Source organism: Girardinichthys multiradiatus, chromosome 19, assembly GCF_021462225.1.
Source record: "Girardinichthys multiradiatus isolate DD_20200921_A chromosome 19, DD_fGirMul_XY1, whole genome shotgun sequence".
Lineage (NCBI taxonomy): Eukaryota > Metazoa > Chordata > Actinopteri > Cyprinodontiformes > Goodeidae > Girardinichthys > Girardinichthys multiradiatus.
The window spans coordinates 8,616,831-8,636,825 of record NC_061811.1 but is presented as its reverse complement, the minus strand read 5'-3'; the positions used below and the strand labels follow the sequence as shown (position 1 = coordinate 8,636,825).

At 39.6% G+C, this 19,995-nt stretch overlaps 1 protein-coding gene across 1 annotated transcript; it reads left to right on the top strand.

The window, feature by feature from the left end:
• The first annotated feature begins 7,376 nt into the window (after positions 1-7,376).
• On the top strand, positions 7,377-18,920 carry ppm1aa (protein phosphatase, Mg2+/Mn2+ dependent, 1Aa). Its single transcript, XM_047345070.1, has 6 exons — positions 7,377-7,737; positions 10,229-11,082; positions 11,171-11,288; positions 13,273-13,384; positions 13,508-13,565; positions 18,746-18,920. Exons 2-6 carry the CDS (start codon positions 10,246-10,248, stop codon positions 18,773-18,775), a joined length of 1,155 nt encoding a protein of 384 aa, XP_047201026.1. The 5' UTR covers positions 7,377-7,737; positions 10,229-10,245; the 3' UTR covers positions 18,776-18,920.
• The last annotated feature ends 1,075 nt before the right edge of the window (positions 18,921-19,995 follow it).

The window sequence follows — 19,995 nt, the reverse complement described above, 5'->3', positions numbered from 1 at the left end:
ACTCCTGAGGCGGCTGACGGGTACCGTGGGGCCAAGCGTGCCGCGGCCCGGGCGGTGGCAGAGGCAAAAACTGGGACCTGGGAGGAGTTCCGTGAGGCCATGGAGAAGGACTACCGGTTGGCCCCGAAGCCATTCTGGCAAACCGTCCGGCGCCTCAGGAGGTGGAAGCAGTGCTTCGCCAACATTCTTTACAGTGGGGGTGGGGAGCTGCTGACCTTGACTGGGGACATTATCGGCCGGTGGAGGGAGTACTTCGAGGATCTCCTCAATCCTGCCATCACGCATTCTCTGGTGGAAACACAGGCTGGGGACTCGGGGTTGGACTCTTTCATCACCCGGGCTGATCCGCCCTGAGTACCTCAAGTCTTTGGATGTTGTGGGGCTGTCATGGTTGACACGTCTCTTCAACATTGCGTGGCAGACGGGGACAGTGCCTTTGGATTGGCAGACTGGGGTGGTGGTCCCCCTTCATAAGAAGGGGGACCGGAGGGTGTGTTCCAACTACAGGGGGATCACAATCCTCAGCCTCCCTGGTAAGGCCTACGCCAGGGTATTGGAGAGGAGAGTCCGGCCGATAGTCGAACCTCGGCTTCAGGAGGAGCAGTGTGGTTTTCGTCCCGGCCGTGGGACACTGGACCAGCTCTATACCCTCTACAGGGTACTCGAGGGTTCATGGGAGTTTGCCCAACCACATGTGTTTTGTGGACCTGGAGAAAGCATTCGACTGTGTCCCTCGTGATGCCCTGTGGGGGTGCTCCAGGAGTATGGAATCGGTGGCTCTTTACTAGGGGCCATCCGGTCCCTGTACGAGTGGAGCAGGAGTTTGGTTCGCATTGCCGGCACTAAATCGGACCTGTTCCCGGTGCATGTTGGACTCCGGCAGGGCTGCCCTTTGTCACCGGTCCTGTTCATAACCTTTATGGACAGGAGTTCTAGGCGCAGCCAAGGGCCGGAGGGGGTCTGGTTTGGGGACCAGAGGATTTCGTTTCTTCTTTTTGCAGATGACGTAGTCCTGCTGGCCCCCTCTAGCCAAGACCTACAGCATGCACTGGGGCGGTTCGCAGCCGAGTGTGAAGCGGCTGGGATGAGGATCAGCTCCTCCAAGTCCGAGGCCATGGTTCTCGACCGGAAAAGGGTGGCTTGTCCTCTTCAGGTTGGAGGGGAGTTCCTGCCTCAAGTGAAGGAGTTTAAGTATCTTGGGGTCTTGTTCACAAGTGAGGGAAGAATGGAGTGGGAGATCGACAGACTGATCGGTGTGGCTGCCACAGAAATGCGGGTGCTGTGCCGGTCCGTTGTGGTGAAGAGAGAGCTGAGCCGAAAAGCGAAGCTCTCGATTTACCGGTCGGTCTTCGTTCCTACCCTCACCTATGGCCATGAACTTTGGGCCGTGACCGAAAGAACGAGATCCCGGATACAAGCGGCTGAAATGAGCTTCCTCCGTAGGGTGGCCTGGCACTCCCTTAGAGAGTAGGGTGAGGAGCTCAGCCATCCGGGAGGGGCTCGGAGTAGAGCCGCTGCTCCTCCACATCGAGAGGAGCCAGTTGAGGTGGCTCGGGCATCTATACCGGATGCCTCCTGGACACCTTCCTCGGGAGGTGTTCCAGGCACGTCCCACCGGGAGGAGGCCCAGGGGACGACCCAGGACACGCTGGAGGGACTACGTCTCTCGGCTGGCCTGGGAACGCCTTGGGCTCCCCCCGGAGGAACTGGAAGAGGTGTCTGGGGAGAGGGACGTCTGGGCGTCTCTGCTGAGTCTGCTGCCCCCGCGACCCGGTCCCGGATAAAGCGGAAGACGACAAGTACAAGTACGAGTTTTTCTTGACCAATTTTGAACATTTCAGTGAGTTAAGGAATGACAGCAAGAGAAATACAAAACTTGGTAACTCTTATGCAATAACTCCCTGATAAATACGCTGTGATGCAGTTTCGTATTGCACAGCATACTCATTAAATCAATTAATGTAAAATATGATCAATATTACGTCAGAATAACATCAGGGAAGAGAAGTATACAAACCAAAAGAACACAAAACTAACTAACTAAATAAATAAATAAGTGTCCTTACTGTGATCTTTACTTTAACTATTTTTCAGTCTGCTCAGGAAGTAAGTGCACACCTGTCCAACTCAACAAGAGTCAAACATACATCCATACGTACATACATATTAAATTACATAATATGGTTCATATTTACAATAAGTTATGCAATACTGCTACTACTACAACAACTACTACTACTATTAATAATAATAATAATAATAATAATAATAGTAATAATAGTAATAATAATAATAAAAATTTACCCACACACTGAAATACAGAAAGTCTTCTTGGTGGTTCTGATTTACAGGTTTGAAACTAACCTATAATTAATAAACACCTTCCTGCATCTTGAACATTATTTGAGGGTAATGGGGCAGATTGTTATTGTTTGTTTTAAACACAATAAGAGCTACAGTATTTGTATATTAACAAGTCAGTGAATTTGATTAAATTTGATTCTATAAATGATCGGTTAGTATGATCCAGATGTCCAATTTTGTTAATTGTCCTATTTGCTCTTTTTTTGTAATTTACTTACTGGTTGTATTATTGTTCTGTAGTTGTTACCCCAAATTTCGGCACAGTAAAACTAAGGAACAGTACAGAATATGGAGCGATTTGTGATCTAGAACACTATTATTATTATTACTGCCAGTTGTTGACATTGTTGTCATAAAAGCATATTTTGCAAATTAAATTATGTTTTTCTAAAAATGAATCTCTAAACGTTTCTTACCTATTATTAAATAAAAAATGAAGAAGCAGATAAACAGGTCTGTAGTTGGTAAACTGGTGTACAGCAGCATTACCTTAGCTATTTTCATTTTATTGGTAAATTAACCAGTTTGAAACGATTTAGTGATTTTGAATTTCCCTCATTTGCATGTTCAATCAAAGGCATACATACATACGCTGTTCTTCTGAATAACGTCCGGAATTACACATTTTTCAGGGAAGAATGCACCAAAACCAGCATATATAACATTTGCTACCTTCTTCCTTGTCTAAGGGACATCTGTTTGACTTCTGTTTTTTCAAAAACTTTCAAGTTAATTTTAGACACATGATGTGTATCAGGGCAGCTTAGCCTCTCATTTGGAGTATCCTGTTACTGGTCGTGTCCCACTCAGGACAAACAGTCCCCTGGCTGTCAAAACACACATACTGCATAGTGCAAAATGTTTTACTTATGTCTAAAACAACCTTACATCCTCACAGTACTTACTAACATGTTTTATCCTGTTTCCTCTTCAGAAAATCAATCAGAAGTGCATGAATGTCCTCATCCTTGAGCTCAGAGCTTTCTTGGAAAAAGAGGTACAAAACCAACTTGTTATGCTGTTGAGACATATGTACAGCGTGTACTGTTCTATGCTTCACTGACCCTGCCCTGGCTGCAGACTTTAAAGAGGGGATAATATGTTTTCATTTTCACATAAGAATTACATAGATTTGTGTAAATATTCAGTTGTGTTAAAGAAATCTTCACATACTGATGTCTAATCCTATTTTTTTGTTTTTCTTTATCTAGTGAAAAGAAAGTTATTTATTTGCACCTAATCAATAAAAATGAAATAGTCGCACTGCATTTGGCTAAAATAAGTTTAGTGAAATGCTTCTTGCAGCCATTTATCAGTTTTTGACATCTGATGAAAGTATGCTCCACTCTTCACTTTCATCTTTGAGATGTTTAAGGGGTGTCTTCCATGTACAGCCTGTTTCAAATCATGCCAAAGCTTCTTATAAGTTCAAAACCAGACTTTGACTAGGCCCAGGATTTTCCATTTCTTAATCTCTAGCCAGTTCTTGGTGTACTTATTGATATTTTTGGTGCCAATGATATCTTTCAGGGTCCAGTTTAGCTTCAACTTTAATTTTTTAAAGTTGAAAGTTCAAACACCCTCTGAGACATGGTCAAATTAACGCGGATTCAATGATGGTGGGCTGACCAGGTCCTGCTGCAAGCAAAACATCCCCAAACCATGACACTTCCATCTCCGTGCCTTAGCTAGTATGAGGTTCTGAAACTCGTCTGTCCAAAGAACATTATCCCAGAAGTCTTTGTCTTTGGTTGCTTTCTCTCTGGGAGACTTTAGTCTGGCCTTCATATTTTTCTTACAGATCAAAGGTTTCCTCCTTGCATCCCTCCCATAAAAGTTAAACTTGCGCAGTCTCGTTCTGGTTGTACAAGCATGCACTTCATATCAACAGCAGTAGGAGTCTGCGTTAGAGACTTCTTTTAGCATCTTGTGGGTCTGTTTCAGAAGAAATGCTGAAATGAAAATTATTTCGAGACCGATATAAGTCCTTTACCAGACTCATAATTACAACCTTCTTTCTGAAGGCCTCAGACAGCTGTTTGGGTCTCACAGTGGAGCTCATTCTCACTTCAGCAGTCAGGAGCACAACAACGTGTCTAAGTCTTAAACAGGACAGAACTGCTTCAACAATGTTCTAATCATGTGCACCTCATCTGATAATAAGTGTAATAAGTGTGGAGATGTCTTAATTTTTTATTCACCAGATATGCTGTTTTTTTTTATTACATTTTACAGATTAAAAAGTATTTTATTCCATTTTAATTGTTTGTTTATATTACTTGAATTTTTAAGGATTTGTCAAAATATATATGTCCAAAAATGTTCGAAAAACAGAATCTTTTTTGGAGTATCCTGATTTTCCCATGACCCTGCATGTTACAAAGAGATTACATTTATACTAACTCAGAAATTATGCACATTAAAATCTCATTGCCAGTAATAAGTAGGCTGTGGTTCTTGTTTTATAATATTTACGTTGTCATGATGGAGGTAATTTAGAAACAGTAATTCATTTGCATGAACACTCTGAGCTCGGTGTAACACTTTGACCTCTGCAAGAGTACGTCCTTGTTTTGTTTTGAGTCAGATTATGGTTCAGATAAGTTCTCCTGAACTCCAGGGTTTTAGTTTGACAGGAGCTCCAAGAGGGCACATCTCCTCAGTACCCACAGAGGAGAGGTTACATAAGTGACCAACGCTGAGTTTTTTTTGTCATCTCAGCACCTTGGGAGGAGAATTAGGTTTTACTGAGGACGGTTTTCAAGAAACTCCAGTTGAACCCAAATGTTTGAATCTGAAGGTTAGTAGAGATGCTGAATCAATGTTGATGTTTATTTTGTTTTGGAATAACTTCTTTAAATTTGACTCACTAAGATAAATAATTCAGATACAGAGATATGCATAATTTGGGCTTTTCACCCTGATGCATGACTCTTCATTCAAAAAAGGATTTTGGTCTTGAAGCTGCCATGTTTTATCTATATATTTAATTTTGTGCAGACTTTACATTTACACTAAAAATTAACAGTTTTCTAACATCAGGCTATTTTTTTTAATTTTATTTTAATTTCCTTTAAGAAACAACTAATATCTTAGTAGCAAAGGCTTAGTAATTAATGTTTCAAATAATTCCAGTTTACCATGTCAGATTGGAGCTGTAATCATCTCTGATTACATTGTTAAAAATGTTTAGATTGTCAGTAATTCTTTAATTAGATTTCACCTATAAGATCCCAATGAAATCATGAAATCAATGATATTCCTTTGATAATTACAAATACTTATACCTTAATACCTGAAATCTTAAAATGTTTATGAATGTTGCTTTCAAAAAATAAATGAATGCTTCCTGAATTGTGTGTGTGTGTGATCTTGTTTATCTCGGAAGGCAGCCCCTTCCTGGAAAGAGCAATTGAAAAGGCCCGTGTCGGACCAAACCCTGGCTCGGCCATCAATCATGCAACGCTCAGCAGAAGCTGCAACATTATTTAACATTTTCAGTCCACATGAAGCTACAATTTTCAGTTCCCATATATATACTCATCATGTCAAAGTGATTGTTCCATAATTATACAACCAATTATTTATTAGGATGAAAAAAAAAAATTTTTTAAAACAATTTACCTACTTTTTTCCCATTTTTGATGAGCCAGGAGTCCTCAATAAACTAAAAATATTAAATCCACAAAATATTACATCCACTTTTTTGTTTAGTGAATAAATTGACTGTATTTTTAAGATAGCTAAAAATAACTGAAATGCATCTAAAAAATTAGAATATCATGCAAAAATTAATTTCTTTTGAGTAATTAAATTCAAAAGGTGATGTTATTTCTGTTTGTTTTGATGGTTTTGTCTTACAGCTTATGAAATACGTGTTCCTAAAAAAGCTATAATATTACATTTTAAGACCAATAAAAAATGATTTATTATACAGAAATATGGGCCTAATGAAAGTGTGTCCATGTACTGTACAGTATATGCACTCAATACTTGGTTGAGGTGTCTTTTGCATGAACTACTGCATCAATGCAGCATGGCGTAGAGTCGATCCGCCTCAGCCTGTGACGCCACTGGACCTCAAGCATATTAGATTATGTGCCTCTTCGCCCCCTTTCAAACTCTGGGACCTTGATTTCCAATTGAAATGCAAAATTCAAACCAACTGAAAAGAGCACTTTAGACCACTGAGAAACACTTTATATCCTTTTTTCCTTAGTCCAGGTAAGATTCTTCTGATGTGTCTTTGGTCCTGGAGTAGCTTGACACAGGAATGTGACAGTTGTAGCATATGATTTTAATACGTCTTCTTGTGGTGCCTCATGAAGCCTGCCCTTGCAACCCTTTTTCTTCTAAACTTTTTTCTTCTAGTTAATTCAATTAAATTCAATTCAATTCAAAGATACTTTATTGATCCCCGAGGGGAAATTAGAATTAATTAATTAACTTTCCATTAGTATGCTTGGATACAGCACTCTTTTAACAGCCAGCTTATTTAGCAATGGTCTTTTATGGCTTACCTCTGTGTGGAGAGAGTCATCGACTGTCAAATCAGCAGTCTTCCTCATGATTGTGCAGACCATAATATAACATTTATTTTGTAGTGTTTTTATGCAGTATTATACATTTCTAATAAACTGGATTTGGGGTTTCCATTAGCTCTAAGCCACAGTAGTCTTTTTGAATTGAATAACTGAACTTAATGATTGATGATTTTCAAATTTATTAAGATGCACTCCCATACCAGCACATTTAACCCCACGTCACTAGTAGGATTAAATGTACTGGTAAACGATTGTATAATATCTAGGATTGAAACATTAGTATATATCTATTTTGAGTTTTACATCATTACTGTTTGCCACAGGCACATAAAAGTGTGACATTATAGTTTTGATTTAGGGTTGTGTAACGCTCTCCGTGCACATGTGTTGCAGCAGAGCAGGAATGATGATGTCATGTTTTCGAATAGACGCAGTCTGGAACATCCGGGTCCTGTCCCTGTGGTGTCTCACAAGCTAACGCTAGCTAGCAAGCTGTCAAGTGGAGAGGCTGGGGCAGACGGTTCAGCTTCCCTCCCTGGCTTGGCCGTACACAGATTCTCCCCCTCAGAAACACAAGAGCTGAGCTTATTCTTTTGCTCACCAGTTGAGATAATGTAATGCAAAACGGAAGCGCGTAAAGAGGGAGCACAGTTCCAGAGTTTATATGCACTGAGTGTTGAGTGACGACAGTTCACTGCTAGCTGTAGGCTAGTTAGCTTAGCCACCGCTATCCCTTACATTTCTTCGTTGAACACCTTCTGGTGGTAACTGCGGACACCCAGTCCCTGTTGCACATTGCGTTGCTGTCATCCGATATTTTGGTTGTTTGGTAAGTGAAATCTTTACTATTTGGCCGACACCTACCGGGGGGTAGCCGGGCAGGTAGCACTCTATGCTAAATTAGCGTATCGACGTTAGATTAGCGAGGCCAGCTTCGGCGGCTCTGCTTGCTTTAACGTTACGTTAGCTCAACATGGGGAAAAGGCCTGCCAGAGTTCGTTGTGAGGGACAAGGGTCAAGGGCCGCAAACTGGCAGGACTGTTTGTTTATCTGATCCTGGGGTGGACCTTTATCTAGCGGCCTAACTGGTCCTGAGTGAACTGGGCTAGTATGGGAACCAATTCATGCCACCACAAGCGGAACTGTGGTATTTGAACTGGTTTATGCGTTGCAGTGGTTACAAACAAACAGGTCAGTCAGGTAGCTAACATTGGCCTCAGGGTTGAAACCATGTCTGTCTTAAATTAAGTCGATCAGCGGTAGAGAGAAGCCTAGTGGTGTGTTTAATGAACTAAATGTCTGTACATTTAATATTACGCTTGAATGCGTAGTTTTTATTTGAGATTTTAATTTGATCAACATCGGCAGTGTTCCTAATAAGTAGTCAAAATGTGTACACATGCCTACTATTTTTAGAACAGAACAGGGCCCTGAATTCAACATTCAAGATGCTAATCTGCTGCTACAGATGGATGGTAGACGTGTTTTTTGCTTTAACTCAATTCAAATATTAGCTGCATTCTTCTGTTCCCTTCCAGTTTTTACACATACACCTATTTTGTTTTTCTTGACTTGTGGAGATTTTAAAGTTTAAGCAGTCGATTTAGTTTCTTTCCTTGATTGATAATTAATATTAGGTCTGTTAGCAAAGCTGTCAAGAGTTGTATGTAAAAGCAATCAACTGTTCGCTGTCATAACATGCTTGCTCAGGAGGAGAGGTTGCTGCAAAGTCAATGACTCAATGTAATTAGCTTGCTTCCTTAGATACCTTTTACCAATTGGCATTATAAACGGAATATAATTGCACTTTGTTATAGTTAGGATTGAATTTCATTTTCTCTGAGAATTAGTATTTATTTTTTTTAGCTAATTTGGATCTGTTTGGTTGGTAAAGCACTTTAAGATGACATCTGTTGAATTGCTAAATTGGTGGTGTGTTAAAAACAAAAAACCTATTGAACAGAGTTGAAAACCAATATTCTATCAGAAAAAGCATTAAGATAACTTTTAAATGATATTAAAGTCATACGTGGCTAACAAATGAGGGGGTTACAGTGTTTTAAAAGTGGAAATGCTTTGGTCTTTTATGCCCCTCAGTTTACATTGAAACCTGGGAAAAGTAGTGCCTTTATTCAGCCAAAACGTTACAAAATATATTCACTATTTAAAAACAGTGACAAAGAACATTCTGCCTTGATTCTCAGACATTAAGCTTTTACTCACAAATCAAATTAGTTGAGTTTTAGAATATAAGCATTTGAAAACATGAGCTAACAGAATATTTGGTTGATTTAAAATAAAAAATGTCTGCTCATCGTCGGCAAAATCAAAGATGGTTATGTTAGATCAAAACTTTAAGCAATAAGCCGAGACTATGTCACTAACAGGATTGAAAACAAGATTACAAATGATATTCTGAATATGATTATTATGTTGTCTTTGGTAATTCTCAATACTTCAGTCCAAATAAAAAGCTGTTTTTTAGATGATATCACCGCCAATGGTATAATCACTAATAAATCGAATGGAGTACAAATAGCAGATGGTAACGTACCTCCTGATAAAAGGATTGTCTATTTTATTTTATTGTTTTATAAAAGTGTGAATCTTCTTGCTCGGCCTCGGTCTTTAAAGCCGCCCAAAGTTACAAGTTTTTATCATGATTAAAGATGGCAACATTTTTCACGTCATTAAACAGACATTTTTAAAAATGAATTTTAACAAAAACAAGAGTGGAGAAGAGCCTTGATTGTAGAATCAAATGTCAATCTCTGGTAAAAATTCATTTTCTTGTTTGCTATTTATGTTGAAAGCAACATGATGTCCTAACAAGCTGATTAGACTCGAGTCTCTCATCTGGGAGTTTTGCTCTACTGAGCAGTTGTGTATTACATTATCCTGGCCTTACACCAGTGCCAGAAAGGGTATGCATTGCCCAACTGCAGCGGGAAGGTTGAGCAATGCATACATATGGCACATTGTTCGTGAGAATGCCATGCTGCCTAGGTACAGCTGGCCTTCAGGAGAGACTGCCTTTTCTGACTCCTTGGATATTGTCTGTGTTGGTGTTTGGATTATCCACAGGATTAACACACATTGCAAGCTTTCTGTCATTTTAACACACAATCTGCATGTTCCACACTGCTGACACGTTTTCTTTATGGTTGTGTTGATAGTGCCTGTGTTGTTGAGTCTCTGGATACATGAAACACATATTGGAGATTTTAATTATCTTTAGAAAGCTGTTCGGATGCTTTTCAGCAAAGTTTGGTGATAAATCTACTAAAAGTTTGCAATGTTTCACTTCATTTGTTTTTCAGGCTGTTAGAGGGAGACAATGGGGGCATTTCTGGACAAACCAAAGATGGAAAAATACAATTCCCATGGTGAGGGTAATAACCTGAGGTATGGGCTTAGCAGCATGCAGGGGTGGCGGGTTGAGATGGAAGATGCACACACAGCAGTGATTGGTCTGCCTCATGGTCTTGAGCCCTGGTCCTTCTTTGCTGTTTATGATGGGCATGCTGGCTCTCAGGTGGCTAAGTACTGCTGTGAGCACCTGCTGGAACACATCACTACCAACTCAGACTTCCAGAGTGCTATACAGGAGGACACCAATGTGGATAGCGTGAAGATTGGGATCCGCACAGGATTCTTGCAGATTGACGAACACATGCGAACCATCTCGGAGAAGAAGCATGGTGTGGACCGCAGCGGCTCCACAGCAGTAGGGGTGATGATATCTCCAAGCCATATCTACTTTATCAACTGTGGAGACTCGCGGGGTCTCCTCAGCAGGGGAGGAGCTGTACACTTCTTCACACAAGATCACAAACCGAGCAACCCACTGGAGAAGGAAAGGATCCAGAATGCCGGTGGCTCAGTCATGATCCAGCGAGTAAATGGCTCTCTTGCTGTGTCTAGAGCTCTGGGTGACTTCGACTACAAGTGTGTCCATGGAAAAGGCCCAACGGAGCAGCTAGTTTCTCCAGAGCCTGAAGTGTATGCGATAGAAAGAAGCGAGGGGGAGGATGAATTTATTATTCTTGCTTGTGATGGCATCTGGGATGTAATGGCCAACGAGGAACTCTGTGACTTTGTGAGGTCAAGGCTGGAGGTTACAGATGATCTTGAAAAAGTCAGCAATGAAATTGTTGACACTTGCTTATACAAGGTATGACGTGTCCACAGAACCTGTACTGACATGTTAATATGCTGGTTGGTTTATCTCTGATTTACATTGCTCCTTTATTTTTCCACAGGGAAGCCGGGACAATATGAGTGTTGTGTTAATCTGCTTTCCTGGGGCCCCAAAGGTATCTCCAGAAGCTATGAAACGTGAGGCTGAGCTGGACAAATATCTTGAAGCCAGAGTAGAAGGTACGAAACCTTAAAAAAAAGACCTTATACTCAGTCTTAACTGCCAAGATTGTTGCAACATGAGGTATTAGACGCTCTGAAGTTTGTTTCTCATAACATAAAGAGAAGAAAACTTGACCCTAATGTTCCCTTCTTTGGAGCAAGATCTGACAAGTGTGCACACTAAGACTGTGTGTTTTGCAGTTTTTCTCTTGACTCGACATGTTTGGAAAAGCTTTTTGGATAGATTCGTAAGTTTCTATATTGGGTAAGAAATGGTTCAGTAGATTCCAGAAAGCAGGAATCCCAGGACTTATTACTCTACAGAGCATTTAGACAACATACAGCATATAGATAGCGTTCTGTATTTGGAACGTCTTCTAAATGCAGTTGGACTGAAACTTTTGCTGTTTCATTTAGTGGTAAAGAAAATGGAAGATAATTTTGTTTATCTGCTTAGATTAATTTATTTTTGCCGTTTTATTAAAATGTTTTAAATAGGCCCTTAAACACTTAATGAATGGTATTAATCATTAACAATAAACATCATAAATGTTGCATCTTTAGCAATTTTTTGAGATTTATTTGTGGAGAAAACAAACAGGAGATCAATGTATTTAAGATTACACGAAGGCATTTTCTGATTTAGTTTCATCTCTCATCAAGCTGTCGTAAACTTATACATTTTGATTTTAGGTCTGTTTCTATGTTTAGGTGGAAATGTGTGTGTTAAATGGACAGTTGTGGGTTACAAATGCAGCTAACCATTCCTTTAAGTCTTTCAAAATGTTTGCCTATATTTATTTACATTTTTTTAACTTATTGCCTGCAGATCCACTGAGATCGAAAAATTGCCTTTCATTACTAAGGAAAAACGATAAACAACTTAGAGTAACGTCTCTAAAAATATGACTTTAACACAAATCACCATGATGTCGATTGACAGCGGTCAACAAATAAAACAGCGGCCCACATACCCACTCTCCTTCCATGACACTCCCAACAGGTGGGTTAATATGCCCAATCATGAAATCTCCGCCCATATTTAGTTGACCTACGTATTGATAAACAGTAAGAAAATAAAAAAATTCTAAATCTAAACAATTGAATATCTAACAAATGTCCCTTAATTTCATTTATGGCTCCTACACAAATATTTGTCTCTACAAGTAAGGATCTTGCATCTGATTAGCCAAACAGATACACCAAGGTCAGAGCCAAACCTCTTTATAGGTTTCATAAAAAGTTGAAACAAGTTGAATTCAAGACGAGTAAATAGGAAAATAATGATTATATTCAGTTAGTGCAACAGCAGCATCACCAGAAGGTGGAGCATTTAAAGAGCAAAGCTTGCTAGAGGATCTGAAGTTTGTCAACAGTCTTCATTAAAACAGGAGGTTTTAATGATGAAAAAAGTTAAAGATGTAGAGAAAGAAAGTTTCTCCGATGCATGATGTTCAGTTAATCTTGAGAAATCTTAGTGTGAAAAAGGAAAGGACATAGGCACCCTGATGACCTCTGATCCCTGGCAGGGCACTAAATCAGGATCTATCGTTATTCATCTGCTGCTAGGAAGTAGTAGGCAAGAACCTTACTGTAAAGTTTACTGTATTACTGTTATTCCATAGTGGGTCGCGGGGAAGCTGGTGCCTATCTCCAGCAGTCTATGGGCGAGAGGCAGGGTACACCCTGGACAGGTCGCCAGTTCATCGCAGGGCAACACACAAACAACCATGCACACACACTCATTCATACACTTAAGGTCAATTTTAGAGTGACCAATTAATCTAACAAGCATGTCTTTGGACTGTGGGAGGAAGCCGGAGTACCCGGTGAGAACCCACGCATGCACGGGGAGAACATGCAAACTCCATGCAGAAAGACCCCTGGCTGGGAATTGAACCTAGGACCTTCTTACTGCAAGGCAACAGTGCTACCAACTGCTCCACCGTGCAGCCCACAATAATTTTAAAATTAAATAAACCCAAGTTTGTTCTTCTCACAGAGATAATCAAAAAGCAGGGAGATGAAGGTGTCCCAGATTTGGTCCATGTTATGCGGACGTTAGCATCTGAGAGCATCCCAAACCTTCCTCCTGGTGGAGAGCTGGCCAGCAAGTAAGTGAACCCTGCTGTTATGATAAACTGGGATTTTGTTATGATGTTGAACGTTTTTCTCAATCGATTGCTGGCTTGAAGCATTCATTATTAAAATAAATAGTTTTCCCCTTGTTCTTTCAGACGAAGCGTTATTGAGACAGTGTACAACAAACTTAACCCGTACCGAACTGATGACACTGTGAGTATCCAGCTGTTCATGCAGTTGTTTCTGCTCTCTGCTGTATTTGTTTATTGCATGGCTGTGATTGTGTGATCAGCAGAACTCAGTTTATCTTATGCTAGTTCTTTTTTTTATACAGCGAGTTATGGGCTGGGTGATTATGGATTGACACAGCAACAAGATGATCAGGAGTGCCTTACAAAAGTATTCACACCGCTTGAACTTTTTCACGTTGCAACCACTGGCGTTAGTGTAATTTAAGGGGACTTAATGTGACTGACGAGCACAGAGCAGTGCATGGATGTGTGTTCAGCCCCCTTTACTCCATTTTGTGCCACTAATGCACTGCTTTGTGTCGCTCTATCACATAAACTCCCAGTGAAGTACCTTGATGTTTGCGGTTTAAATGTAACAAAACGCAGTAAAGTTCAAGACTTTGTCATTGCACTGAAAATCTGCATTAAGATGGAGCATTAACGTGGCCAAATGGGACAAGGTGTTTCTTGACCTGGGCTGTTGACCTCAAAACTGTGTGTAGTTATTTTGTTTCAACTCAGCCCAGTAAAGGAACCCATTTTACCAATGTATCTAATAGTTACACCAGTAGTGTGGGTGGCATTGTTATGCTTTTAAACTTGTTAATCATTGACAGACGTCTTTGTTTAAATACTGGTCAAACCAGATGTGATGTGTTGCATAATTTCATTATGTTTATCAGGTTACACAAGCTGTCTATAATAATTTTAAAAAGGTATTATTTTACAGACATTTTGAGCCATATTTAGTTTTTGTGTGGATTCCTTTTAATCGTCTCGTATAAATCTAAATCTCTCTTCTGCTCAGAGTTTCAACGTTTGATTTAGTAATTTTTAAACTAGTAATAAAAGCACTTGTAAAGGTTTTTAAGATTATCTTTGACCTTTCCAGTTTTCATACCTGTGACAACATTTCAGAAAGCTGTTATATTTATGTTCCCGACTCGTTATTTGCGATGGTGATACTCTTTTTGTTCAGCTTCAGTTGAAATAGGAGTGCAGGAAGTCGAGAGAAAACAACGTTTTGGAAATGTAGAGCGATGTGAGCGGGGCAGGAACCTGCCTCTAAATACTGACGTGTGATTGGTGAAGATTTCTGTCCGCAGCTAATTGTTTGTAGTTGTGTGAAATCATAACTGGAGGCCTTAGCAGTTACTGAATCATTTACTTGGTTTTCCTTTTACTATGTGTGCATTGTTTTAGTAATGTGCAACATTGTATTCTCTATAGCTTGCCTGTAACTATCTGTTATATGCTGGTCACTTTCTCAGACCTGCTGAATGCAGGGAGTTGCCACAACTTGTCCTACTATAGCTTTTCTTTCTGCTGGATTTTAAGAAAATATTGTCTTTGAAGAACAGCTCTGAAGTTCCTCAGTGTTTCTTCTGGAAGGCTGCAGAGATGGGTGAAGGGCAGACAGTGAAATCTGTTGTTAACCTTTTGAGTGCCAAAATATAAAACCTTGATCTTCCCTGAATTTAGAAGCAGATATTTATTTCTTTTAGTCTGGTATTTCTTAAAAATCTGCTTCTAGTCTAACTTTGATTAGTCTCTGCTACAGTTTGGCTGCACTATAAATGGCACTGCTATAAATGTAAGCTTTTTTGTGCAATGCATTCAGGCTCTCTATTCTTATATATTTGGTGACAATTGTTGTTTAGAGTGGTGATCAGGTAGTAAAATCATTAAGGAACCAAAAAGAAATTGTTACATTGCCAACACAGCTGATGTCAACCAGAAGCTCTAAGAAACTTTTCCAATAAAATCTTTTAAAGATGGAAATAACTAATTTAGTATTTTCTTAGTAGGTGGATAGATCTTCCTTTCATTGTCTGAGGTCCATGTTTGTTTTATACCCTAAGCAGAAATGCATTAACACTGTTTGCTTATTTATTTATCGTCATGCCGTTACGGCCAACTTTCTAAACGGACTCTTGGCCTTCATCAGGGTCATCGCAAAACAGACAGTTTTCATTTAAATTTAAGAATTGGAAAACAGGAGAAAAAAAAAATGAACGCAACCAATCACGCACTTACAAATAGACAGGCTGACCAATAGGGACTTAAGAGAGTGGAGTTGATTTAATGGTTGGATCAGAGCCTAAATAAACATTTTTTTATTACCTAACATGAACAAACACTGTGGGTTTTATGTTTTTAGGATTGTTTGCTTTGTTTTTATCTCCATTTTCTAAGAACCTTTGTTAGCACCCTGGTCCAACCATGTAACAAACCCAAAACCCCGAAGGTCTTATTGGTGCTGCAAATGTTTGCTGGAGTCGTGTTACTTCTCGATTCTTGTGCCTCTCCATGCTGCTTGGAAGTAGGTGATATTGTGTCAGAAACTTGTGGAGTTCTCAGATTTTCTGTTATATTAATGGGAAAATAAATGGGATTTTTTCTGTATTTGAACCACCAGTCACAGTTATTCCAGGGAAAATTGGGTAATTCATAACTCAGGCTGATGAATTGGTGCAACATTGAATCAAAGAGAGTTAATTCTGTCAAGTTAATGCTAATGCCACAGGCCAGACTCTGTAATAAGAGTGCTGATGCTATTTGACAGTCGTTTAAAAACAAAACTGTTTTGTACCTCTTGAAAACATTAACAAAAATACTTAACCATCTATTTTCAAGTGAGTTGACTGTCTAGTTTTTTTTACGTGTTGTTAAAACATGGGTAACATTTGTGGGGGTCCTTGCAGCTCCTTAAGAAAAAGAAATCAGAATTGTGGGAGAATCCTGCTGAAAAGCAACAATATTATGTTTTGTTGTGAAGTTTTTTTCGTTGGACCTTCATTTTTAGTTCCCATCTACTGGGTTGCGTTTTGTTACCGTGGTCTAACCTGCTGATCTTGTCTGGTTCCTTTGTTCAAATGCAAAACCTTCTCACTGCGCTACTTGTGGTGAAATCATTGTTAGCAATTATTTCTGCTTCCTACACATTGTTCCAGTTCGTCTTCGCTTTAAGTTGTCAGCAGCTACAGAAATCTTTGTTGCCCTTTCTAAAAACATGACACAACATATAATGGCAGTAATGTGTTTTAAGAACAAAAACGTATGTCTGAAGTGATCAGTTGTTGCTCTGTGCATGTAATCTTTAATGAACCCCTCCGTTGGAATAAATCTGATTTATTTATGTGTTTTCAAGAATATTATCATGTGTGACTTATAAATAATGACGCTGTGACAGGAAGAAGTTGAGCCCTGAAATAACTAGACAGAAACAAGTAAATTCAAGTAAAGCTTCCAACGCATAAAGCAACTAGTTTCTATCGACTGCGTGTATTTTTTAGGAGTTTGTCCTGTTTTGGTTTGGTTGATATTTTCATTATCTAAATGTTATTAGAATTGGTAAAGCAAAAATGATTTGGGGTTCTACATGACATTTGCACATTAATGCCCAGGCAGGCATCCCAATCAGTCAAACGTTCAGAAAAAATGTGGAAACCTAGCAGATAACCCCAGAGAGCATTCAACAGCCCCTCTGTCTGTCTCTCCAGCGGCTCATGGACTGAGCTGCGTTGCTGCAGTTTGTAACGAAGCTTAGAGGTCGCCCAAAGGTCCGTTTATTGCCTCTTAACTTGAAGTACTCTTTGGACCTTAGAAAACGTTGGAAAAACTGTTGGAATACATCTCATTTGGTAGTAATTCACCATGTTTGGTTTGAAATGGTAGCATAGATGGCGTCAACCAATGACTGTAGCTGAAGTGACTTAAAGGCACACACACGCACAGATGATCTGCTGCAGAAAGGGACTCTGCACACATACAGCGATTTGACGGAAAACATTTGTAACTTTTAAAAGTCAATAAAAAAGATGAAATCATATAAATTATGTCAACTAGAAATATCCACATTGTTCGATTATTATTGTTGATGAGTCCCAGCAGCCTTATATTATTTGCTAAGGAAAATATGGCGTCCTCCACATCTATGGCCCCACAGCTAAAGATGTGTAAACCTACTCCTCCCTGGAGTAGAACATGAAGTCACACGTGCTCGTTTCTTTTTAGCCACTCTTCAAAATGGCCAAGACAAGAGAACATGCCACTTAAGCAAGGCAAGTGTGTGTTGCTCTTCATAAGTCTGGAAATGTCTAAACTAGGCTGGACTCGGACACATTTACAATCAGCCCAATAATAAAACCTGGACCTGGACCTGGACCTGGACCTGGACCTAGTTGAACTTGGCTCTGTGCACATGAGGAGGAGGAAGAAGAGGAGGATAAGGGATGTAAAAAAATAAACAAAATCTCCAAAATTCACTTTCAGTTAACTGCAGCAACGAGTGGCATCTAGGGTTTTGTCCATATCTTTACCAGGGGTGCTGATCATTTAAAATTGTTGAATTGATTGCATACAGTTTAGGGCTGCTAATTTGCTAATTGATTCATCTGTCGACTATTTTTTGGATTAATATCGTATAGCGAAAGGTGTTTAGTAGGAGATTTTTTTCGACCAGATGAAGCTACAGCTACGTCACGTGAGGAGTTCTGGATAGAGCATTTACACCATGAATGTTTAGCATCTTGCAAAATGTAAATGTTTTTTGCACAATTTCTGCCTAATTACTGCTTAGAGTGGCTTGTTCTGTCTTTATTTGATACAATTATTTGATTACAAAATGAGTTGACTATTTCAATAATCCATTAATCACGATGAATCCAATTAACTGTTTCAGCCCTAATACAGTTTAGATGTCTACAAAAAGGGTAAATGATTATCGGTAAGGCGGTGTTTGCTACTAGTTGGAATAAAGACCATTTCTGATCACTTCACAGGTTTTTTACTGCATGTTTAAATAAACTGTAACAATGTTGTGGTAAAAACCCAGATAAGGAGCTTTTCATATAAATATTTTAAATAAAATCAGTGTTATTGAGCAGCGAGTCTTTGACCTGGACATGTTTAAGTTGTACACTTTACAGAAACCCAACTTGTAATGTAAGACTGCTGTCTGTCTTCATCTCTGTCTTATAGATCATGTACATTTATTTGAAAAAGATTAAATGTTTAGAGGGGGGGGGGAGAGACTGGTGTGACTCATGCAGGGTTTTTATTACACATCATTACGCATCATAGAGGCAGCTCTTGATGGAGATCCAGTAAGCGTACAGCCAAAGTCTGAAGGGTTTTTCCTTCCTCTCCTCTCTTATCAAGGACTCGGCATCTACAGACGACATGTGGTAACACACCATCCTACCACTAACACAACATAGAGTTTACAAACCACCATCCTCTCAAGACCCACAGCAGCTCAGCTCAGCAGTCTGTCTCTCCGTCACTCTGAGCTTTTGGTTTCAAAGAAGGGAATACATGGGAAGAGGAGGAGGAGGAGGAGTTGTTGCATGCACGCAAACCTGGGATAGTGCGGCACCGGTCCACTCTGGAGTTCAGGATCCCCACCGTCTTGTCTCCCTTTTATGTTCACCCTCCTTATTATTCTTCTCTAAAGTAATCCACAACAAGTGAGTCCACAAGTTTTTGTTAAATAATCCGGCTGAATAGTAAGATTTTGTTTCTTTTGCTGTAATTAATTTGATTCACATTTCCTTGTGTGTTTGTATATTTCTGTTTTTGTGAAGTGCAATTGTCCTGTACAAACAGCCTGTATTTAATGCAGCTTGGTTTTAAGTTTAAAAAAAAAAAAATGAAAGAAATGGAAAAAAGAGAACTTTTTATGCACTATCTGCCTTTTTCTGCTCTTCTGGAATTCAAACAAATGTTATTTCAGTGAATATTTCCGCAGCGTCCGCCTGGCACAATGTCTCTGCTTTTTACTTCTCCTCTGCAACACTTTCTTCCCTTCAGTTAGTCTATGCTCTTTTAAGAAACGGGTAAATTGTATAATTGACAGCACAGTAAGCTCTCTATATCAAACAGTTTAAATCCTGATCAATTTTTTTTGCAGTGTGCTCTTTTTTATTTTACTTTCATAACAGGTTTTCTGTATACACTAATAATAATAATAATGATGGCAGTTTGACAGAATGAAGTGGAAAAATCTTTCTTTTTGTCCATTTAAAAGACATTTCCTGAATCCTCCCATGTTGACATGTTTGCCTGCCTGTGTGTGTGTGTGTGTGTGTGTGTGTGTGTGTGTGTGTGTGTGTGAGAGAGAGAGAGAGAGTGTGTGTCAGTGGAAAGGCAGATCTGTCTGGGTTCAGATTGCATGCAGGTTGTTCAGGAAACTTATCGGGCTGACCTGGCCACTGGGTTGACCTCTAACTGGGAACAGCTTTGGTCATTAACGTGTAGATGATGTTATTCTGTTAGGACCTAACGAATTGGCTCGTCTTGTTGAATTTATAAATGGTGTAAAGTTGTTTGGAGCTGGTCAGATGTTGACTAGTTTAGAAACTATATATATTTAGAAAAACTAATTTCTAAGCATCCAAGTAGACCACTAT